The sequence below is a fragment of the Aquarana catesbeiana genome, linkage group LG05, assembly GCF_042186555.1.
Source record: "Aquarana catesbeiana isolate 2022-GZ linkage group LG05, ASM4218655v1, whole genome shotgun sequence".
Classification (NCBI taxonomy): Eukaryota; Metazoa; Chordata; class Amphibia; order Anura; family Ranidae; genus Aquarana; species Aquarana catesbeiana.
In genome coordinates, this window is record NC_133328.1 from 64,601,799 (window position 1) to 64,627,230 (window position 25,432).

The 25,432-nt window shown below is 43.5% G+C and overlaps 1 protein-coding gene across 1 annotated transcript in view; it reads right to left on the reverse strand.

Annotated features, from left to right (window-relative positions):
• Positions 1-25,432, reverse strand: part of MPP7 (MAGUK p55 scaffold protein 7) — a gene marked incomplete in the record, with an annotated part of 615,576 nt that overhangs the window by 53,272 nt on the left and 536,872 nt on the right. The window contains 1 exon segment of the mRNA XM_073629838.1: positions 21,683-21,763. Within this exon segment, the coding sequence (XP_073485939.1) occupies positions 21,683-21,763 (81 nt within the window).

Genomic DNA, 25,432 nt, shown 5'->3' on the forward strand with positions numbered 1-25,432 from the left:
TCAGAATTCTGACTTTGAAACTCAGAATTCTGACTTTGAAACTCAGAATTCTGACTTTGAAACTCAGAATTCTGACTTTGAAACTCAGAATTCTGACTTTGAAACTCAGAATTCTGACTTTGAAACTCAGAATTCTGACTTTGAAACTCAGAATTCTGACTTTGAAACTCAGAATTCTGACTTTGAAACTCAGAATTCTGACTTTGAAACTCAGAATTCTGACTTTGAATCTCAGAATTCTGACTTTGAAACTCAGAATTCTGACTTTGAAACTCAGAATTCTGACTTTTAATCTCAGAATTTCAGAATTCTGTAGATTTTTTTTTTTTTTTTTTTTAAACTCACGATTCTGACTTTGAATCTCAGAATTCTGACTTTCAAACTCAGAATTCTGACTTTCAAACTCAGAATATATATATCACACTATATATATACACACACACACACACACACACAGTACATACAGTGCCTTTTAAAAGTATTCATACCCCATGAAATGTTCCACATTTTGTCATGTTACAACCAAAAACATAAATGTTATTTATTAATAGATCAACACAAAGTGGCACATAATTGTGAAGTGGAAGGAAAAATGATAAATGGTTTTCATTTTTTTTTTTACAAATAAATATCTGAAAAGTGTATCATTTGTGTTCAGCCCCCCTAATTCAATACTTTGTAGAACCACCTTTAACTGCAATTACAGCTGCAAGGGTATGTCTCTAGAAGCATTGCACATCTAAAGAGTGACATTTGTGCCCATTTTTCTTTACAAAATATCTCAAGCTCTTTCAGATTGAATGGAGAATGTCTGTGAACAGCAATTTTCAGGTCTTGCCACAGATTCTCAATAGGGTTTAGGTGTGGACTTGGACTGGGCCATTCTAACACATGAATATGCTTTGATCTAAACCATTCCATTGTAGCTCTGGCTGTATATTTAGGGTCTTTGTCCTACTGGAAGGTGAACCTCCGCCCAGTCTCAAGTCCTTTGCAGACTTTAATGCTGCGTACACATGAGCGGACTTTTCGACCGGACTGGTCCGGCGGACAATTTGACCGTGTGTGGGCTTCTTCGGACTTCTGACGGACCTTTTCGGTCAAAAATCCAATGGACTTTAGTCCATCCGATGGCCCGTTCGTCTGTATGCTGGTCCGACGGACCAAATACGACGAGGCAGCTACAGCACCTGCCTGCGAGAATGTTGGTTCTCGAGGACAGGGTACTATACATCTCTCGCTCGCTGCAATATCAAAAACACATTTTCCTATTGCAGCGAGCATGAGAGTGAGGAGACAATATCCCTTAGGTCTGGTATGGATTTTAAGGGGAACCCCCTACACCGAAAAAAACGGCGTGGGGGTCCCCCCAAAATCCATACCAGACCCTTATGCGAGCACGCAGCCCAGCCGGTTAGGAAAGGGGGTGGGGACGAGTGAGCGCCCCCCCCCCCCTGAACCGTACCAGGCCGCATGTCCTCAACATTGGGGGGGTGGGTGCTTTGGGAAAGGGGAGCACCCTGCGGCCCCCCCCACCCCAAAGCACCTTGTCCCCATGTTGAGGAGTACAAGGGCCTCTTCCCAACAACCCTGGCCGTTGGTTGTCGGGGTCTGCGGGCAGGGGGCTTATCTCAATCTGGGAGCCTCCTTTAACAAGGGGGCCCCCAGATCCCGTCCCCCCACCCTATGTGAATGAGTATGGGGTACATCGTACCCCTACCCATTCACCTGGGGGAAAAAATTGTCAATAAAAAAACACACTAGACAGGTTTTTAAAGTAATTTATTAGGCAGCTCCGGGGGTCTTCTTCCGACTTCGGGGGTCTCTTCTGACTTCTCCGCTCTCTCCTGTTCTTCTCCCGCTCTCTGGTTCTTCTGCCGGGCTCCTACGCTATCTTCTGCTCTTTTGCCGCTCTTTTGCTAGTGGTGGCCCGGTCTTCTCCAGCGTCTCATTCCTTCTTCTCTTCTTCCGATGCTGACACGACGCCCTCTCCCGCTGTAATGCTGAGTGAGCGGTGCGCAATGACTTATATAGGCATGGGGTGTGGTCACCGGGTGATATCATCTGGGGACCCCCGCCCCTTATGACGGCACAGTCCCATCATGGCCTGGGACTGTAACGTCATAAGGGGCGAGGTCACCAGATGACATCACCCGGTGACCACGCCCCATGCCTATATAAGTCATTGCGCACCGCTCACACAGCATTACAGCGGGAGAGAGCGTCATGTCAACATCGAAAGAAGAGAAGAGAAGTGAAAACGAGACGATGGAGAAGACCGGGCCACCGCTAGCAAAAGAGCAGAAGATAGCGGAGGAGCCCAGCAGAAGAACCAGAGAGCGGGAGAAGAACCGGACACCGGGAGAAGAGGCCGGAGAGCGGGAGAAGAACCGGAGAGCGGGAGAAGAACCGGAGAGCGGGAGAAGAACCGGAGAGAGCGGAGAAGTCGGAAGAGACCCCCGAAGTCAGAAGAATACCCCCGAAGCTGCCTAATAAATTACTTTAAAAACCTGTCGAGTGTTTTTTTATTGACACTTTTTTCCCCCCAGGTGAATGGGTAGAGGTACGATGTACCCCATACTCATTCACATAGGGTGGGGTGCTGGGATCTGGGGGGCCCCCTTATTAAAGGGGGCTCCCGGATTCCGATAAGCCCCCCACCCGCAGACCCCGACAACCAACGGCCAGGGGCGTCGGGATGAGGTCCTTGTCCTCATCAACATGGGGACAAGGTGTTTTGGGGTGGGGGGGGCGCAGGGCGCCCCCCTTCCCAGAAACACGCCATCCCCCATGTTGAGGGCATGCGGCCTGGTACGGTTCAGGAGGGGGGGGGCGCTCGCTCGTCCCCACCCCCTTTCCTAACCAGCTGGGCTGCATGCTCGGATAAGGGTCTGGTATGGATTTTGGGTGAACCCCCATGCCATTTTTTTCGGCGTAGGGGGTTCCCCTTAAAATCCATACCGGACCTGAGGGCCTAGTATTCTGCGACGGGGCTCGCAAGGTGTTAATCTCGCCTATAAAAGCGGCGAGATTGACTTCCTTTTCTAGTCCCGTCGTTCTTCATCACGTTCAAAATGAATGTGTGTGGGCAAGTCCGCCATAACTCCGTTGGACCTATTCTGCCGGAAAGTCCGGTCGTGTGTGCGCGAGTCTGTTCATTTGGAAAGTCAGTCGGATAGACCGTCGGACCAGTCAAAAAGTCCGCTAGTGTGTACGCGGCATAACATAAAAGTTAAATTTTGGTCTCATCTGACCAGAGCACCTTCTTCCACATGTTTGCTGTGTCCCCCACATAGCTTCTCCCAAACTGCTCCCGCCTGTGGATCACTGCAGCTCCTCCAGAGGCCATGTCTTGGTAGGTTTGCAGTTGTGCCATACTCTTTCCATTTTTGGATGATGGATTGAACAATGATCCGTGGGATGTTCAAAGTTTGGAATTTTTTTTATAACCTAACCCTGCTTTAAACATATCCACAACTTTATCCCTGACCTGTCTGGTGTGTTCCTTTGCCTTCATGATGCCGTTTGTTCATTAAGGTTCTCTCACAAACCTCTGAGGGCTTCACAGAACAGCTGTATTCATACTCAGAATAAATTACACACAGGTGGACTCTATTTACTTCTGAAGGAAATTGCTTCCTCTAGATTTTAGGGGTATGAATACTTTTTCAAGGCACTGCGTGTGCGTGTGTGTGTATATATATATATATATATATATATATATATATATATATATATATATATATATATATTCAAACCTTGGGTGGCCTAAGCAACTGGCTCAACAAAAGTCAATTTGAAAAATATCTGACCTGGGGGAAAATTATTGGGAGAACAGAGACATTGTGTTCAAACAGCCGTATAAGCAGAAAGTACTACAATGGACAGCATAGGCCAGCTGTTAGGATGAAATTAAATAGCTCTAAAAGTATGGAGAACCCCATACATCTCCTCACCATCACTTGGTGGGGCCAGCTTTGCCCAACTGCTGTATATCTGAAACATGCAAACAAAGTCGGTCCCATCCAGCGGGATACCAGAAACCAGCAAGTTTTTTATTAAAGCGGGGGTTCACCCACACCGCCAAAAAAAAAAAATATTAAAAGCCAGCAGCTACAAATACTGCAGCTGCTGACTTTTAATACATTGCCACTTACCTGTCCCAGGGTCCAGCGATGTCGGCAGGGGATGCCGAGAACCCGCTCAGTTCTCGGCAGCTGCCGCCGCCATCCTAGGTGAGGTAATCAGGAAGTGAAGCGTTGCGGCTTCACTTCCCGGTTCCCTACTGCGCATGCGCGAGTCGCGCTGCGCGTCCCTAGTGGTCCCCGCTCTCTGCTGGGAGCTGTGTGTTCCCAGCAGACAGCGCGGTCGGAACAGGAAGAAGCATAGACTCCCATGGGAGTCTATGCCGGAAGTAGGTGCAAATACCTGTCTTTGACAGGTATCTGCACCCCCCTCCCCCCTGAAAGGTGCCAAATGTGACACCGGAGGGGGGGAGGGTTCCAAAAAGCGGAAGTTCCATTTTTGTGTGGAACTCCGCTTTAAACAATCAGTATTAAGCCATAAAGAAAACATCACAGGTTGCCTTGACGTGTTTTGCATATTTGTTCATGCTAAAAAGACCAATGAGCAAGGCTGCACTTGTACGGGTGTTTAGAAATGCTGTATATCCCAGTGGAAAGAATCTACTGATTCCTACAGCTAGCCCATAAAGTGCAATGACAGGTGGTTGCATCTATTTATGACTGTTCGCACAGACATAGATTACCAGCAGTGATCATGGATGGACACACCAAGTGTGCAAAATGCATCTAGACAACCTGTGAGGAATGCTATATAACTTAATTTTAATTTTCCAAGATCTTGCGGGATTGGACCATTTTTTTGTATGTTTCAAGCTCTAAAGAAATTCACTGCTATTAAAGTGGTTAGCCCAAAGCACCTAGTGTGATTTCTATCTCTTCTCAAATTCCTTTGCTATTTGTCACTTCAGACAATTTATGCTGACACCAGGCAATACCAGGAAAAAAACGAAACCCACCTCTAGCACACAGCAGGTGATTGACTGTCAGCTGTCCATGTTTCTCTAAAAGACTGTGTGTGTGTGTGTGTGTGTGTGTGTGTGTGTGTGTGTGTGTGTGTGTGTGTGTGTGTGTGTGGGGGGGGGGGGGGGGGGGTGTCCATTACCTCAAACCAGGTCTCAGTTACACTCAACTCTCTGCTCTAAGCTGTGTGTGAAATAGTGGGCAGCACAGTGGTGTAGTGGATAGCACTTTCACCTAGCAGCAAAAGGGTCGATGGTTCAAATCCTAACCACAAAACTATCTGCCTGTAGTTTGCATGTTATCCCTGTGCCTGTGTGGGTTTCCTCTGGGTACGCCCATTTCCTACCACACTCCAAAGACATGCTGTGGATCCTGTCTAAATTGGCCCGTGTATGTATGAATGTTAATTAGGGACCTTAGGTTATAAGCTCCTTGAGGGTAGGGACTGATGTACAATATATATGTAAAGCACTACGTAAAATGATGGTGCTATACAAGTAACTGAATAAAATAAAAAAATAAAATCAGATTCCTGCCGCTGAGAAATGCTGTGTAAACTGTACACTTTGAATGGCTCTGGAAAAGAAATGGCTGCAGATAAACAGGGACAACTTGTGGGAGGATTTGTTTCATCCTGTATCACCTGACTTACATTTAATCGATAAGTAGAAAGTGCGAATGCTTGATCTAAAGATAAGGACTTTCTCAACATTGTGGAACACGAGAAGAGAAGGATGGCAAAGCGATGATTATGGATCCATTAAGCAGCAAGTTTTAGGGGCTTCTGTAAGAACTGAGAGTGCCCAGTTTGAAATGGGTGGTTCTGAAGTTGGAGATTTGCATCCCAGGATCCCTTTAGCCTACCTATACAAAAAGAGAAGCTTGCACTGCCAAAGCACCAACATTCTGCCAGCGCTCAGGACTCCTGGGGCCTCAGTTAAACATATGGCAGGCCACTTTCTGTGATTGCTAAGCCCAATTTTTTTTTTTTTTTTTAACAGAAGCTAATTTGAGTGCTTTAATCGGAGGACAGGTTTCCTTTCAGTCAAACACGCTCTTATGTAGAGCTACTGAAAATAACAACTTGTTTCACCAAGAAGCAGACCCCTGTTCTGAAAATGATTAGCCCGAGCAGAAATGTTTCACGCTGCTGTCATTCCGTCAGGTCCCGAGTGGTGTTTAGTTTGTGGAGAATGAATGATACGCTCACTACAAAGTCACACTCAGGAACCTCGCTGAAAGAGGCGAGCGATGCTGAGGTCTCAGGAAGCACACAGTGTTGATTTCATAGCAGAGTAACATACCAATATAAATTAGTGTCATTTATCTCACACAGCACTAATCTGTAAGGCCCATTGCTGGGTGGTGTAAATAAGATGTATCGCATAAAGCACTCATTCTCCTCCCTGAAAATGTATGGATTTCACATGCTTGTTTCAGCAGATACTAATCAAGAAATATGGACAGGCAGTCAGTCTAGAGACGAGTACATTTCAGTAATCGGGAACACGTTCCTTTGATCCGGTCATAAATCTAGTGCAAACATTGAGAAGTAATAGTATAAATTCTGGTATAAATGAAAAGCAGGATACAGTAAAACCTTGGATTGCGAGCATAATTCTTTCCAGAAACATGCTTGTAACCCAAAGCACTTGTATATCAAAGCGAATTTCCCCATAAGAAATCATGGAAACTCAAATAATTCCTTCCAAAACCATTTATTCATAGGTTCTACAGTTTATAGTCCATATAAAAAGATTATAGCTATTTGACCAGGCTGTGTAACCATAAAATGTCCATCCACAAATGGAAGCCTCCATAAGGGGATTAAAAGCAAAATCCAGCAGGAGCTACAGCTTATAAAAGAGAAGAGAGGCGCCTCTAAGTGTAGCAGTATGTTTCCAAATGTTGTACCTTCATTAAATGTAACCATATTGCTACACTTAGAGCAGTGGTTCTCAACCTGGGGGTCGAATGACGATTTGCCAGGGTTCACCGAATCCTGGGCTGTTCCTGAAGCCCATACCACTCTCCAGCCTTTTTGCGGTCGTCCCAGCTGGGCTGTTCCTGGAGCCCGTAGCCGCCCATTCAGTTGACGGCATGGTTGGAGGGCAGAGACTAGAGGTCAGCTGACTGGTGAGGAATGTGAAGTGGGAGGGGCTGGAGGAGACCCCATCGCCTGATTTCGGCATAGGTGTCACTGCTGCGAGACACCACAAAGTCAGAGAAGCAGTGAAGCTGGAGACACGGTGAGTAAAGAAGAAAAACAGAGAGAAAAAAAAAGAGAAAGAAGAAATATGGCTAGAGAGAGGGATGGGGGGGGAAAAAACAAGAAATTAGGAGAAAGAGATAAAAGGGAAAGAAAAGAGAACAAAGAGAAAGAGTGGTTCATCCTAAAATGTACCATAAGGGGTTTTAATATTGTACAAGTGGAAGGGACTGACAACCCACGCTACGAAAATAATTTTACTGTTGTTCCCACAACTTGGGAAATTTTATTAAGGGGTCACGGCACCAGAAAGGTTGAGAACCACTGACTTAGAGGCACCTCTCTTCTCTTTTATACTCAGTTGTGACATGATGCTACTTATATGTATATACCGGTACGTATATCAAGACATCGCTTGTATATCAAGTCAAAATGTATTTAAAAATTTTGCTTGTCTTGCAAAACCAAGTTACCCTCAAGGTTTTACTGTATTCTTTAAAATGATGTAAAAACAAAGTACAAGGTGAGCTGGTACAGTGCAATTATCACTTTAGAATAATGTATAATTAAAAAGTTTAGTAAAACCTATAAGGCAGAAAGAGAACAGTAGGCTCTAAGTTGAACTCCAGGCAGGCAAATAATATATACTTATCATAGGAACTTGTTCTACCTACCAAAGGGTTTGAATTTCTGTCCTAGTCCAAAACTGTACACAACTCTCTCATGAAGCACAGGTAACTTCCAGGTAAAGTATACCTAAAGACAGTTTTGTTTTGTTTTTTAGTTTGGATAGAGTGGTGAAGGATTAGAACACCTATCAGGTTTTTATTGTTCCCTGTGCGCCATTATGGAGATTTACTCTCTCTATTCAACCTGATGACCGTTATCACTAAAAGTGAAAGTCAATGAAAATGACAAAGTCTGTATTGTCAACAAAACAGGAATAGAAGGCAATATTTCCAATACAGATACTAGTTCTGGTGACCCTGGTAACAACCAGGGATTTTCTAGACTTTGGAAGGATTTCCCTTCTGTTTTAGATGTGGCTATGGGGCAGGAAATTAAGTGAAATCTTCCCAATGGGACACAGATGACCAAACAAAAAACCTTACTGTGTCCAAAAGATTAAAAAAAAAAATAATATTTTGGCTTTAGTTCTACAGGAAATTCACTGGTGTCCTCTCTGCTCACTTCTGACTGGTAATTGAAGGAGCAGCAGCGGACTGATTCCTCCACCCATTCTGCTTTCTCCTTTTATCACTCTCAGCACATTTGCATGCAGCATACCAGACTGAGTCTTAGATCACCCCTCCTTTCTCCCAGTCTGAGTGCTGCTGTATAGAGATACGCTAGAGACTGATATTAATTCAAATTCAGGCCCTCACTTCTGTTGCATTATACATTGAAAACTAGGATTCCACTTTAAGAATGAGAGCTCTTTCTTGAATAAATCCAGTATATGAAGCATTTTGTGATGCACTACTGAGGAGCACGGTCAAGTGAATCTTAAGTCTAGTACACAGGGGCCGAATGTCCGCTGGGTCAATAGAAACCGGCTGACATTTGGCCCATGTGTATGGCAGGCGGTCTTACAGAAGCCGGACGTTCAACCAGATTATGTCGAAAGCTCGTGACCAAAAAAGGTCTGCCGACCAACTCCCGGTCAGCACTCTCAGCCAATGGCCAAGAGCGATGAGCAGAGTGTTCTGGCGGAGGGGCACCATCCCCCTGTCAAAAAACAATAGCAAAAAGCGCTGAGTGATGTGTTCTGGCGGGGGGGTGCCATCCCCCTGTCAGAACACAATAGCACAGCAAGGGAGATCACTGTACTAACATCAGGTTGTTAGCACAGCAGCTCCGACCTGAGCTGTCAGTTTTTTTTCGTTCAACCCGCTGGGTTGAACGAAAAAAAACTACTGGTGTGTACAAGGCTTTAAGCTGGCCTTACACCTGTAGAATTTTGCTTGGACATCAGATGAGAAAGTATAAAAATCACTTGTCTGACCATTCAATGATGCCTCCATAGACTAGTTCAAGTGCCAAGTCAATTTCTCAATTTTTGTAGAATCAACATTCTACTTCTGGATTAACTTTGACAAGTGCATGCACATAAAGGCTCTTTCACACGGGACGGATCCATGATGATCCGCCCCGTGAACATCCTGCTCAGCGATCCCCGCTGAGCAGGAAGATGACAGGTCTGTCGCTGCACCTGTCAGAGTGCCGCTCTCCCCTATGGGGGATCGGATGATGACGGACCGTAGAGTCCGTCGTCACACGATCCGATCACGGATGGAAAAGTAGGTTTTTCCTCCGTTACACTTTTTCGGATTGGAGCGGGTCGGATGTCAGTGGACATGTCACCACTGACATCCGACGCTACATAGAGATCTATGGAGGGTCTGTTCAGGTCCGCCTAAAAAACTGACTTTTTAGGCGGACCTGAACGGATCATCAGTGTGAAAGAGGCCTAAGACTAGTTAAGGTTTTCTCTTCCCTTGTTTTGTTCCCCCGTCTCTTAGCCTTTTACTTCTTCTTCAACACTCTAAGGGCCCTTTCACATGAGCGTCTTCTATTCCAATCAGCATTTGATCTGTGAGCTGAATATCTGTGATCAGAGTAGAGCGCCGCAGATGACAGGTCCCTGTCCATTCAGTTTATGCAGAGCGGACACGGACAGAGTTCATTATGCTCTGTGGGTTGCTGGGAGAAAACAGACTCCACTGGCAGTTTACACCTGACTGCCCCCCAATCCAGTTCGCCCATATAGAAAAGGACGGATGGGCCTGATCAAATGCAGGTCCATAGGCATTATTAGGGCCATCTGAAAAACTGACAGGTGGACTTGATCAGATCGCCCCCATGTGAAAGGGCCCTTAGATCCCTTTCTTCCATATCCCAGTTACCCAGTTTGTTTGTTTTACTCTCTATTATTATTTTTTTTTTTTAAATAACATTTTTTTTTTATCTGTATAACAGCAGTACACATGTACAGATGTAATAAACAGGCAAAAATAGAGATAATAATATGAACATGCATGTATACATAGTGCAAGTGGAGGGGGGGAAACCAACCTCCGATCTTCACTCTCTCTATTATTACACATCCATTTCCTATATTCACTCTTCACTTATCCCTCTACAGTGTATATTAAAGTCCATTGTAGTAGCCACATCTTCTGATTCATCTGTTTATATGTATTTTTCTTTAACACCCCCTTCCCTTCCATGTTCCAGTTTGTCTCCCTCTCTATATTCTTACACATTTCTGCCTACAGTATCTTCATTTACCCCTCTATATTTAGCCCATCATAGTAGCCACATCTTGAACTATTCCTATTGATGGCTCCTCACTTATACCTAATCGCCAAGGGGTAAAACCATTTTTTCTCTACTACCATACCTTCAAATTCTTGGTCTGATTATTTGTTTGCACCTTGAATTTTCATGAATATACCACCTGAATATAATCTGTAAACATGGTTTATATCTGCCTGCATTATACTCAATGTCTATCTCTGTATAAAACCTGAAAAAAAAAAAAACTTGAAAAAAAAGAAGTTTGGGAATCGCAAAAAAGAAAAAAAAAAAACATACTCACCTAGATAGCTGCAGCAACGACACTCTGCTGTGCCCTTTCAGTGCTCACTAGAGTGCTGGGCTGCAGAGGGAGTGGGTGCAGCTGGCTCAGGCTCTGAGACTGATGCCGCGTACACACGAGCGGACTTTACGGCAGACTTTGCCCGGCGCACTTTTCGACGGACTTTACGATGGACTTTCCAAATGAACGGACTTGCCTACACACAATCAACCAAAGTCCGACGGATTTGTATGTGATGTCGTACGACCGGACTAAAACAAGGGAGTTCATAGCCAGTAGCCAATAGCTGCCCTAGCCTTGGTTTTTGTCCGTCGGACTAGCATACAGATGAGCGGACTTTTCGACCGGACTCGAGTCCGTCGGATAGATTTGAAACATGTTTCAAATCTAAGTCCGTCAAACTTTTGATAAAACAAAGTCCGCTGGAGCCCACACACGATCGAATTGTCCGACGAAATCCGGTACGTCGGGCCAAGTATGCCGTAAAGTCCGATCATGTGTACGCGGCATTGTCAGCTGCTGGTCAAGGTGGACAGATCACAACCATATGGATGGGATCTTTTCAGTGCCTGGTCTGGGACTGTGACATCAGCAAACAGCAGGCTTTAGCCCATTGTTGGCTGAAAATGGGTCACAGGAGTGCAGAACTAACTGCACTCCTATGACCCCCCAAGAGAAGTATAGCCAAAAAGCTTTGGCCATACTTCTCCTTTAATAAACTCAAATTGAAGATAAAGATTTTTTTCATCTAGGAAAGAATTCAATAATTAGAAATTCATTTGTTCCCATTACACTCTACAAAAATTTTCCATCATTGTGCTTCATTTTTTTTACTCGCTCTGGCCAAAACAGATTATTAAATCATTGTCTTGAATTCTTAGTTAATTAAATGAAAATTCTAAAAAAGACAATTTTCTAACAAAAATCTACAGGTGTAGGATAGATTTAGTCACCTTCATTGCAGCTTAGGGATCCGGACCCAAACATCCCTGCTAAAGACCCCACTGTGCAACAAAGAGAATTTATTTTAATAGGGAGAATTAAAGAATGCATTGTTTTAGTACAGCCTTGTGTATATTAGGGTTCACTTTACATGTATCAGCACATTTGGTGCATTGTTTTTTTCAAATTGTGAGCAGCAAATGTCAACTTGCACTTTAATTAACCAAGCAAAGCAAGCCACTGTAAGACTTTCATTTATAAATGTGTCAATAGACACCTTTGGAAAGCTTTGAAGCAACTTGGTTAGCTATAAAACTGATCGCCGAGAGAACAACAATATTCCAGAAGGATATTAAATAAATAGCTCAATCCGGAAACAAGTTATCAAACTTTTTAATATAGCAGCTGCGTCGGTGTGCAAAGGATCCACCGGTTTATGGAACCCCCGGTCCATTAATGGCATTGTTAAGCAAAGCTTTTTTACAGCGTGTTAAATGATTGCTTTATTTCCTTTTCACGTTTTGTAACACTGCAGAAAATATTGATTCAATTTAACACCCAGGGGGATTATAAAGATGACGTTGTCAATTTCACAAAATGGGAAGGTGTGTAATGAGAATTCCAAAGAAAACGGAAACTGGATGGACGGAGCTGTCTGCTTGACCGCTACACCTTAAGCTGTGGTCCATCTCCTGCCTGTAATAGGATGTGGCCAATGGGGAATACAGACACACATGCGAATGTAAACCTTGAATATCATTGAAAAATAATTGTTGTTTTGCTTCAGTAAGTATTCATTCTGTGCTACTACTCAAATATTCTTTGCCTGATTTATCTTTTTTACGTGCATTGTATTTTCTTTTTTACAGTTGGTCCCAGAGAACGTCGCAGGTGTGCATTCTGGTAGCTATCTGAATATTAGACATTACATTCAGCGTCCTGAAAAAACAACTCCTATTAAGATCCGTTATTTATTTTATTTCAGGTACTTATATAGCACCGTCAATTTACGCAGCGCTTTACATATACATTGTACATTCACATCAGTCCCTACCCTCAAGGAGCTTACAATCTAAGGTCCCTAACTCACATTCATACATACTAGGGACAATTTAGACAGGATCCAATTAACCTACCAGCATGTCTTTGGAGTGTGGGAGGAAACCGGAGTACCCGGAGGAAACCCATGCAGGCACAGGGAGAACATGCAAACTCCAGGCAGGTAGTGTCTTGGTCAACTCTGGTTGGGATTCGAACCAGTGACCCTTCTTACTGCTAGGCGAGAATGCTACCCACTACGCCACTGTGCCGCCCAATATGTATATAGACAGTGTTTGCATTGCATCTGTGTCATATTTGACATACTTGCTATGAGTCACTTTGAAGGCCATTGATCTCTAATGTGAGAGCAAGTACAAACAGCTACATTTATATTTTAATAAAATAACTTAATGCTCCATGTTCTATTTTAGTTTGTTCTGTGCATTTGTAGTCATAATATTGGTTATCTCTAAACCAACTTCGGGAAAGAGTACCAAAATGCGCCTACATATTCATTGCAAACACAGTCTAAACAATTGAAGGTTTTGCTTCCACCTGAAGGCCTGAAAGGTAAAAGCAATGATATTTCATATTCATATTTATTTCACTGATGACACCCTTCCATGTGTGTGTTATTTATATATACATATAGGATGGACGAGAGGGCGGGCAAGGATCAGGACGGCACTTCCCTGCACTGCTTTGCATGAGGAAACCTACATACGACAGGCTCCAGTATTATTATTATTATTATAATACAGGATTTATATAGCGCCAACAGTTTACGTAGCGCTTTACAACTTGAGGGTAGACAGTACAAATACAATACACTTTAATACAGTAGGAATCAGAGGGCCCTGCTCCTTAGAGCTTACAATCTAAGAGGGAAGGTCAAGAGATACAAGAGGTAATAACTGTGGGTGATGTGCTGAGAAGATAAATGTACAGTTGTTAGGTGGTGGCCAGATAGGCTTCTCTGAAGAGATGAGTTTTCAGGGATCGTCTAAAAGTGGATAAAGTAGGAGAAAATCAGACGGATTGGGGTAGAGCATTCCAGAGGATGGGACAGGCTCTGGAGAAGTCCTGAAGGCGAGCATGGGATGAGGTGACAAGGGAGTTTGAGAGCAGGAGGTCTTGGGAGGAGCGAAGAGAACGATTAGGTTGGTATTCTGTGACTAGGTTAGAGATGTAGCTGGGGGCCAGGTAGTGGATGGCTTTGTAAGTTATAGTTAGTATATTGAATTTAATCTAGTGACTGAGTGGCAGCCAATGGAGGGATTGGCAGAGGGGTGTAGCAGACGCAGCAGCGTTCATGATGGACTGAAGTGGGGATAGCCTATTTAGAGGTAAACCAATGAGGAGGGAGTTGCAGTAGTCGAGGCGGGAGATGACCAAGGAGATGACCAAGGAGTGGATTAGAAGCTTTGTGGTGACATTGGTTAGGAAGGGGCGTATCTTGGAGATGTTGCGGAGATTGAGGCGGCAAGTTTTGGATAGTGATAGAATGTGGGGTCGAAAGGTTAGTTCAGAGTCCAGGTTTACACCTAGGACCTTGGCGTGGGGAGATGGGTTGATAGTAGAGCCGTTGATATTGACAGAGAAATCAGGGGAAGTGGTACCTGAGGGAGGAAATATCATAAGCTCGATTTTGGATAGGTTGAGTTTGAGGAAGTGATGTGACATCCAGGTTGATATGTCTGCTAGTAAGTTGGTAATGCGTGAGGAGACAGGTATAGAGAGCTGGGGGGTGGAGAGATAGATTTGGGTGTCATCAGCGTAGAGATGATATTTAAAGCCGTGGGAGGCAATCAACTGACCCAAGGAGGTGGTGTAAATTGAGAAAAGGACCCCAACGGAGAAAGGGAGAGGAGAGGAGGAAGTAGAGTTGTAAGTGACACTGAAGGAGCGGTGGGATAGGTAGGATGAGAACCAGCGAGTACAGTCACAGAGACCAAAGGAGTGGAGTTTTATGAGGAGGAGGGGGTGGTCCACTGTGTCAAAGGCAGCAGAGAGATCCAGGAGAAGTAGTACAGAATAGTGTCCACTGGTTTTACCCATTAGTAAGTCATTTGAGAGTTTAAGGAGAGCAATTTCCGTGGAGTGTTGAGGGGGAAAACCGGACTGAAGGGGATCAAGAAGTTTATTCATGGTCAGATGGTCGCTTAGTCGGTTGTAGACCAGTCTTTCAAGAAGTTTGGAGGAGAAGGAGAGTAAGGAGATGAGACATAAGTTGTTGAGATTGGTGGGGTCCAGTGAGGGCTTTTTAAGTATGGGGGTGACTAGCGCATGTTTTAGAGAGTTTGGGAAGATGCCACAAGAGAGGGAGAGGTTGAAAATGTGAGTTAGAGAGAGTAGAATCGAGCGTAGCATTTGTGAGGGAGGAGGATCCAGGGGGCAGGTGGTTAGATGAGTGTTAGATAAAAGTTCAGCAACCTCAGTAGTAGTAGCAGGGTTGAATGAGAGAAGTAATGATTGTATCTGAGGACATGGGGTGTTGCATGGGATGCATGAATTGCTTGAATTGTATCAATCTTAGTTTTGAAGTGATTGGCGATCTCCTGGGCAGTGAGTGAGTTGATGGGTGGAGGCAGTGGAGGACAGAGAAGAGTGTTGAAGGTAGAGAAGAGTTGACGTGGACTGGATGAGAAGGTGTTAATGAGTGTGATAAAGTAGGTCTGTTTGGCAGTGTGAAGGCAGGAATACTATTTTAGGAGGGCAGATTTATATTGTGTGAAGTCTTCCTGGATCTTAGTCTTATGCCACAGGCGCTCAAGAGTGCGGCTACATTTTCTGAGACTTCTGGTGTCATCTGTTTGCCAGGGTTGTTGCAGTCGGGGCCTAATTCTGCGTGTAGTGAGGGGGGCAAGCTTGTCTAGGGAGGAAGACAGTGAGCTGTTGTAGATGAAAGTAGCTAGGTTGGGGCAGGACAGAGGTGGGATTTTGTCATAGAGGTGATCAGTAGCAGAGTAGAGAAGAGAAGGGTTGAGGTGGCGAAGGTTTCTAAGTGTAACTGTTAGGCGGTTGGAGGGAGAAGAGGTGGAAGACAGGGAGAGAGCAAAACTAATAAGGTGGTGATCAGAGAGTGGGAGTGGATTGTTGGAAAGGTTGCACGGAGTGCACAGATAGGAGAAGACAAGGTCAAGGGTGTTGCCATTGGAGTAGGTAGGAGCCTGTATCCATTGCTTCAGGTCAATCGATGAGGTTACACTGAGAAGTTTAGAAGTAATAGTAGTGTTAACAGGGATGTTGAAGTCCCCGAGAATAATTGTGGGGATTTCAGAAGAGAGAAAGTAGGGTAGCCAGGCAGAGAAGTCATCAAGGAAGGCAGTACTATGCTCTCCTCATCTCAAAATTGTGTCAAGGCCCCCCCACCCCCCCATACTGTGCTCTCCTGACCCAGGTATTGTGTCCTGCTGCCTGCCTGTAATGTGCTCTCCTAACCCCCCCCCCGTATTGTGCCCTCCTGAACCCCCCCCCAGCCACATACTGTGCGTTCCCGACCCCCTTTTACTGTGCCCTGTTGATCCCCTGTGCTCTGTTCTCCTGACCCCCTGTGGCCTCTCCTGCCTCACCTCACTCCTGTACACTGCTTATCTCAAGTTCAACCCAAAAATTGAGCATCTGTGCAGAAAAAGCAAACAGAAGTTTAATTTTAAGAAGGCAAGTTTTAATATTTATTCTATTATTTAATCCCATTTCACAAAGAAATTGTTGTTATATCAACAGCTCGCTAATCACACCAATGTTTCGTGAGCTGTAGATATGAAAAACATTTTATGGGATTCCCCGAGATCTTTCAACTTTTTGCCAAAGGTTCCTCCAAGGTAAAAAAGGTTGACAAATGAGAATATTGTTCAGAAAAACATAAAAAACTTAAAGGGGTTCCAGTATTTTCAGATTACAGCTGAGTGAGCCCACAGAAGGGGAAGGGGGTTAGTGTAGGCTGTTCTGCTGGGATCAAGAGCAGCAAATAGTTTTGGGCTGATGACACACAAGCAATTTTGCTGGTAGCATCAAAATGCCAATGGTAGGACCACTAAAATGGCTGCTTGTGTGTCCCTATGGAATTGCTTCCTCTGTAGACACATTCAGAGAGATGTCCCTCTGCCGCTGGCCTGAACACTGCTGAATCTCAATTGCTGGATGATATGGGAGTGACATCTTGTTGCCTCAGTTACAGAGGCATCAATTTTACAGGCAGCCAGTTGGCGATCCTGCCATTGCTGATTTTGACAAATTGACAAATTGCTGATATATATATATATATATATATATATATATATATATATATATATATTTAGATTTTCTTTGAGTGTAATTGGGTAGTCTTTGCAAATTGAAATTTCACCATATTCACTAAACTCTGGGAAAAAAGTCACTTGCAAAGTGGTCAGGCTTTAGTAAATCAACCTCATGATATGCATATAAAAATGACACACAGAGATAGAATAACCGGCACACCATCAGCCTTACCGACATACACATCACAGAACAGGATCCAAGAGCTGAGGAGGAAGTGACTATCAATCGAAGCACACCACCCAGCAATTAGTGGAAATATGAAAACACACTTTACTTGTTGTTCACTGCAGACCACAAAATCGCTTAAAAATGACTTTTGCCCACAAGAATGTGGAGTATCCTGTACAAGCACTGCGGTAAATGTCTAGGAGGGCTCAAGCTACTTGCACTAAGCTGGGTGGTACATGATACTGAATGCCATACGTTTTATGTGGAATGATGTTTATGGTCATTTGTGACATGGACACGGAGTTCATTTTAGAAATTTCTTGTATTTGGGTTTATTCAAACACCGGTCTTGTGTAGAACTAGAAAAAAAGTGTCAGTGGTTCCAACAGCAACCTAAATCTGTATGAATTTTTAAATACAATTATAAAAAAAAGGCAACACAAATCGAATTAATAAATAATTGATTGCTATGTACAATGCACACTGTCCATTTAAACAATGTTTAGTCACCAACACAACTTAAGGTGATTGTTATTTAAAAAAAAAAAATGAACTTTTACAAACATGTCATACTTACCTGCTCTGTGCAAGGGTTTTGCACAGAGTGGTCCCGATCCTCATTTTTTGGGGTCCCCAGGCAGAGCTCCTGGCTCCTCCTCTTCATCGAGTGCCCCCACAGGGAGACGCTTACCATGGGGGCACCCGTGTGTACGCGCTCCCAAGTCCTGCTGCTGCCTCCATTGACACAGACAGGACTCGCCCCCGCCCCCCATGTCACTGGATTTGATCGACAAATGAGGATCCGAGACAGCGGCTGGAGCTGTTGGGCTCGTTCTCATTGCTGGAACGATCGGGTTCAAGTAAGAAAAAAGGGGGGCTCTGAGGGGCTGTTGCAGCACAGAAGGTTTTTCACCTTAATGCATAGAATGTATTAAGGTGAAAAAGCTTGAGACTTTACAAATCCTTTAATCCCATCACTGTATTAATGCACAGCAATCAAAAATTGATTAGCAGCAACTTACTTCGGTCTAGTTGCTACTGTGTACTGCATATTACTTTCCTTTATGCTTCTAATTTTTTTTTAAGGGTATGCAACATAACCTGTAGTAGGACAAGACAGCAAAGTCCTAAAGAAGATTATCAGCGGTAACATGATGGAAATGAAAGTAATAGAGATTAATTGTCATTATCCAAACTCTATGCCCTATTGCAAATCGGTGATAAATCATGACTAACAACTCAGGGTCATAAGCAACTTTAGGGGAAAAATTGTTGTAAAATATTTGCAGGAACTGGCTCGCATGTACATACAGAGAGGATCAAATCATCTACAGGCCTGCATCGTTTGTAATGTAAGGGCAAGCGGTGACTCCCTTCAACAAGGCGTACCCAGTTTAGCTCACAAAACAGTCATACCATGCTGTCGGTGCATACTGAAAGACATTTTTGGTTGTTTTGGTGTCTGAAAAGGGGAGAGGAAGAAGAAAAGAAAAGAGCGAGAAAAAGGGGGGGGGGGAGGAGTAAGGGAAAGAAGGGGAACCTCAGTGGGGTTGACAGCATAAGGAATAGAGTTCCCAGAACGGAATACTCTCAGTTAGTTAGGAATATGTTACGTATTCGGCTGAAAAATGATACCTGTCCCAATATACCCAAGGCGTATTGTGTTCCATCTGCTGAATATCGTTCACCATGGCAAACCATTGCGATACAAGGGGTGGGGCTTGTTGTTTCCACATACTGGGAATACATGCCCTGGCGCCATTCAGGAGGTGCTTTAGTAAAGATTTACGGTATCTCTTACTCAACACAGGAGTCAAATTAAGAAGCACTGCAGCAGGGTTGTCGAAAAAAGAGAGCAGTCTGCACAATTTACAATACCTGTTGCCAGAAGGGGCAAATCTTTGGACAGTCCTAGAGAATGTGAAGTAGTGTGCCAGTCTGGATGCCACATCGCCAACATAATAGGCTGTGGCCAGGGAAAAGCAATGCTAACACAGAAGGGGTCGGTTACCAGTGCGTTAAGAATTTGTAAGAGGTCGCCTGATATTTGCTACATAGGGAAGATTTGTGAGTAAAAAATAATATTCGGTTCTTTGATCTTCCGAAATGGTGGAGTTTAGATCTCTTTCCCATTTGAGAAAATATGGTGGATCTTGCTGAGACGTGACAGCAAGTAAAATACCATAAGAAACAAAGAAAGATTTCCGAATTGGCCCCTCTCCCAAACAAAGGTCTTCAAATGAGGTAGGTTGTCTTTGAAACCTGGAATGATTGGAAAGGGACTGGAGGAAGTAGGTTAGTTGCAACAGTTTCCACTGGCCCAGGGCTGAAGAGTTAAAAGAACCAAATGGTTCTGATGGACGGACCCATCCACACCTACCAAAGAAAGAAGAAGCTCTGACTAGGTTCAGATCATGTCGGAGTTGAAAGGATCTATCAGTAAGACCCGGAACAAAGTCTGGGTGGCCAATGATAGGAGTTAGGAAGCTGGAATTCGCTGCCAGTTTGTAATATCTAGAAAGTTCTATCAAGGTGAATTCAATCGAGGAGTGGGGAGGCGCAACTTGAGAGTGTTGGACTTCTGTCCATTGAAGACCTGCTAGGGAGGCAGGCACCGATTCCTGTTCCAATGACACCCAGAGTTTATGAGAGGCGTGTCTACACCAATCGACTACTCTGGCCATATTGACCGCTGTTCAATATAAGGCAGGGTCAAGGAGTCCCACACCACCTCTGCGCAAAAAAATATGTTTTTGGGGCACAGAAGAGATATGTTAAAACTAATAAAACATGTATTATGTTCTGGTTATTGTAAACATCCTCCTTCCAGTAATGCAGATTGTCCTCCCTTTGCCCTTTGTCCTATCATCCATTCACAGATCTTCCCTGTCCATTCACAGAAAGCCTTACATTCTGTAAAAAGAATTCTAAAAGTTTTGTGAATAAACAAGGGACAGGAAGGGAAGGGTGAATAGCACAAGTCCTTCACAACTGCAGCATCTACTCTTAACCCCTCCAGCCCTGGAAGATAACCAATGAGGGGAGTACCTGGCATTCCTTGGAGAGAGGATTTTTTACAGTAACCAGCAAAACATAGGATACACTTCAGTTACTTAAAGTGGTTATAACCCTTAAAAAAAAAAAAAAAAAAAAAAAAAAAAAGAAAATTATCCTGATTCTTTAAATCAGGATACACAGCATAGTGCTTGTGCTGTGTCATTTGTCCCTCTCTATGTTCTAAAAAACCTGGTTGATCCTGCCTGTTCCTGTGTATCCCTATGTAAACTGACCACAGTAATCATGGCTGCTGATCCATAATAACATGGTCAGTTTACATCCCACAGTCTCTCCTCTCTCCCCCTCCCTCCCTGTCAGCTCAGGAGTCTGTGTTTAAACCAACTCCACCCCGCTCTGCCCTCCCGTCGCTATAGCTGTAAAATTACTGCTGAGAAATTATGTAATCCCCTCTCTTACAGGAAGATATAATGTGCATTAGCTGTGTTTTTTTTTTTTAATTATTCCTCAAAATACCTGATTTACAGCACCGCTGGGTGCTCATGTGACTTCCCGCTGATCTCCTCCACTCCTCTTGGCTGGCGTCAGCAGGGAATCTCAGCCCCTCCCACTGTAGTGCTCAGATCAGGGAAGGAGAGCGTCGGCAGGTCACGTGAGCACCCAGCAGCACTGTAAAATAAGATATTTTGCAGAATCATTTTCAAAAAACACAGATACTGCACATTATATCTTCCTGTAAAAGGGGGGATTACAGGATTTCTCAATAGTGACTTTACAACTGCTTTAACTGTTCCCGTGTACCAAAAAATATTTTTTATTAGAGTTCAGTTTTAAAGGACAGTGTATTTTCAGTGAACCACATATTGTGATTTATTTTTGCAGTGTTTATTTTTAACTAATTTTATATGTGTGCAATTGCATATTTTTATTATTGTATTAAATGTACAGATTTTCAGATTAGTCACCAGAGGCAGGGTAGAATAGCTACTACAATAAGTCATCCTAATTGTTTTACAGTTGTTGAGATAAGATATCAGCCACACATGGAATGCATTATTTCCAATAAAACAGCTAATTCACAGACTTGCATTGTAAGAATGAGCAGTAAAGCACAACCATTACCTAGCATATGATGCAGAATCTATGTAATGAGCAAATATGGCTTCCCCTTAACATATACAATTGCAAACTATATAGGGAATAGTTTTAAAAACATTAGCATACATTAATGAGCTGATCTATTTCACATGTGATAATTAAAAAAAAACAAAAAAGATTTATTTAAATAAGCTAAACTGAACAGAGCAATAGGAAAAAGAAAAAAAAGAAAAAAAAGAATATACGGAAATGAACACTTACGCGGTACTGTTACTCCATAGTGCTGGGTGTCACTGATCAACACTTTCCTCTTCAGTTCATTTAATCCAACACCCACTGGTCCTAGAAGAATGAAATTAATGTTTTGAGTACAAACCACATTTCTAGCATATGTTGGCACACACAAACCTAGAACACCAAATTCAAAGCAGAATATGCAAAAAAATGTATGTACTGTAAAATGACATTATATAGTTGCAGAAACTTCTGAGAGAGGTACAATCAGTACATATTGCATATTTAGTTTTTTCATATGCTGCCAACTCTCAGCTCCATTTTACATGTTTTCCTGGGTCTTACCTGTTTTACTATAGAAGATAATTTCATACAACCCTCAATAACCCAAGTTAAATTTTACAGCTCAAGACTTCCATTTGCAAGAAGAGTCTTTGTGTGGCGATAGGTGTGCACTCCATCCAGGAGAGGTGAACCACTCCATGTCCATGTGGGACAAATTCCCTTACTCAGGACTCGTAGAGTTAGGACAGCTAAGCAAGTTGGCAGAAGACTTTGAGAGCCAAGACAACTAGAAAATTCAGGGGACTGGAGGGGGATCTGTAATTCTCTGGAGTATATGACCCTAGAATGCTTGGAGACCACTATCTAGAGGACAGGAGTGGGACCATGCAGCAGGGTGCTGTTCCTAAGGCTGAGTGAGCCTGAAGAGCCTGTGGTCTGGGAGACCAAAAAGACAAGTGGGGCTGCTGGCAAGAGAACCAGGTGGCTCCCCATTTTTTTGTGTTGTTTTACTGTGTGAAGCTGATGCCCCTGCAAGCGCAACCATTGTGTTTTGAACTTTTTAATTCCACAAGTTTGGGGCAAGACCCATTAAATTGCATCTACCACATGAGTAAACAAACCCCAGTATCTATCTATCTTAAAATAAAATATATATATTATACAAGAAGAGGGGATTAAGGGGGGATATGATCAACATGTATAAATACATAAGTGGTCCATATAGTAAACTTGGTGTTGAGGTATTCACTTTAAGGCAGGGGTTCCCCAACCACCGGGCCATGGCCTCTCTCCAGTTGGGCCTTGAATGTGGCGGGCAGACGGCACTACATAGACACTCTGGGGGGGGGGGGGGCGAATGGAGCGGCATGACACAGACAAAGGGCGAGCGGAGCACCATGACAGACAGCAGGCAGTTGAGCGAAGCATGTCACAGACACCGGCAGGGCTGATGAAGGAGCAGAGAGATGACATCATCCCTCACCAACCGCCCTGCATCACCGCAGTTCTGCCCTCACACTGTGCAGGCGCGGGCAGCAGAGAGATTATATCATCTCTCACTGCCCGCCCTTACTCACTGGAAAGCTGGGGAGAGAAGCCTCCTTCTTTGCTGTCACTAGGGAAAGAAGCCTCCTTCTGTGCTGTCACTGTTGCCTGCCACCAAATTGCCTTTATATTTAAAAAGTGACAAGCTGCATCTGGTATTTTTTGGTGGCAGGCAACAATGGGAAGCTTTAGCTGGTGGCAGGATAGTGACAATCCACATTTGGTGGCAGGCGATGTGGCAAGCTGCATTTGGTGGCAGGCGACGTGGCAAGTTACAAGCTGCAACTGGTGGCAGGCAATGTGACAAGCTGTATCTGAAGGAAGGTGGTGTGACAAGTGACAAGCTGCACCTGGTGGCAAATGACAATCCACATTTGAAGGCAGGTGACGAGGCAAGTGACAAGCTGCATCTGGTGGCAGGTGACGTGGCAAGTGACAAGCTGCATCTGGTGGCAGGTGACAAGCTGCATCTGGTGGCAGGTGACAAGCTGCATATGGTGGTAGGCGACGTGGCAAGTTGCATCTGATGGAAGGTGACGTGGCAAGTGACGAGCTGTATCTGGTGACAGGCAACGTGGCAAGTGACAATCCGCACCTGGTGGCAAGTGACAAGCTGCATCTGATTCTGCATTATGGTGAGCTGAACTATTTCATTTTATATTACAATGTAATAATAGAAACAATACACTTCAATCATCATGACGCCATATCAACCAAGGTGCTGTGACGATTGAAGCGCCAACACCAGCCATTGCCCTTACAAATTTCCCGCGAAAAAATGCATCGCCTTGGTATAACTTTCTTCCACACAGCTAGTCCCCGGTGCCAAAAAGGTGGGGGCTGCTTTAAGGTCATCACAGAGGACAAGGAGGCGCTCTTTATGTGTGGAGGAAGAGAGATTTCAATTCCAAATATGGAAAGACTTCTTCACAGTAAGAGCTCTGAAAATGTGCACTAGACTCCCTCAAGAGGTGGTTTTGGCCAGCTCAGTAGATTGTTTTAGGAAAGGCCTGGATTATTTCCTAGATGCACATAATAGAACTGGATACTAATATTTATAGGTAGGTTGATTCAGGGAACATCCGATTGCCTCTTGGGGAATCAGGAAGGATTTTTTTCCCCTTCTAGAGCAATTTGGATCATGCGTTATTGGGTTTTTTTCCCTTCCTCTGGATCAACTGTAGGTATAGGATTGAATAATATTTTTTCCCTGTTTTATTGGTTGAACTGTATAGATTTATTCAACCAGCCTAACTATGTAAATATACAATATACGCACACACTTTTTATTGTATAGAAAGAATCCACATTCATTGGAAAACATAATTTCACATGGCTGGATACATTGTTTCCATATATAAGTGCCCCCCACCCCAAGTAGCTAAATATTTAGCTACAGTTGTTTTTCTGAGTCATATATGAATTGTTTTTGGTCAGTTTGCTTTTTGACAGTCAACTGTCACCACAGCAATGTAAGTCATTTCTGGTCTCTGTGAATATAGCATGAATCATATCCTCATGTGGTGGCCTAATAAGGGACTGGTGTAACCCTGAAAATGGATATTGTTTGGAAAACATTTGGTGACTTAATATTTCTTATATTGTAGGATTGCCGGGTCAACTCTGGTTGCCTGCAACAACCTTTACTTCATTGGATGTGCTGTCCGCCACTATTTTTCATGTTTGTATATATCAGTTTAGAAAATTAAAATAAAATTGGCACAAATACACTAACGCTTCCCTTAAATATTTGGCAATTTTCGTATGCTGGGATGAACAACTATAAGAAGCATTGCGAGGGTCAATAACATACTGGGTCTCCTGACCACCAAGGCTTTTCTGTGGGGGGATCAAACTGCACAAAGTTCAGAGAAAAACATAAGCAAAGATTTTAAAAAATTAAATTAAATTAAATAATGACATAAGACAAGATTAAAAAAAATAGGAAGAGTTTGGCACTATTAAATTATCCAAAGCAGGGGGGGTTGCCAAACTTTTCAAAGGGCCAGTTTCCTGTCCCTTAGACTTGGGGGGGGGGGGCGGATTGTGGCTGGTGGGGGTAGAAAATGTTCCAGCACAGTTAAACTATTAAAAAATAAGTGCTCTATACTGTTAAATTCAGCAATACGCTGTCTCATCCTACTCTGGACATGCTCAGTTGCTCTCTATTGTTTAGGCACTGCCGAATTTGTAGAGGCCGATCTACTGACAGCTTTAAAGTGGAATTTAATCCAACTATCCTTTACAGCCAAGGAAGCTGCTTCAGAAATGTTATCATTTTGTTCCCACAAATAGAGCTTTCTTTTGGTGGTATTTGATGACCTCTGCATTTTTTATTTTTTGCTAAACAAATAAAAAAAGACCTAAAATTTTGAAAAAACAAAACGTTTTTCTTTTGTTTCTGTTATAAAATTTTGTAAATAAGTATGTTTTCTCCTTTACTGATGG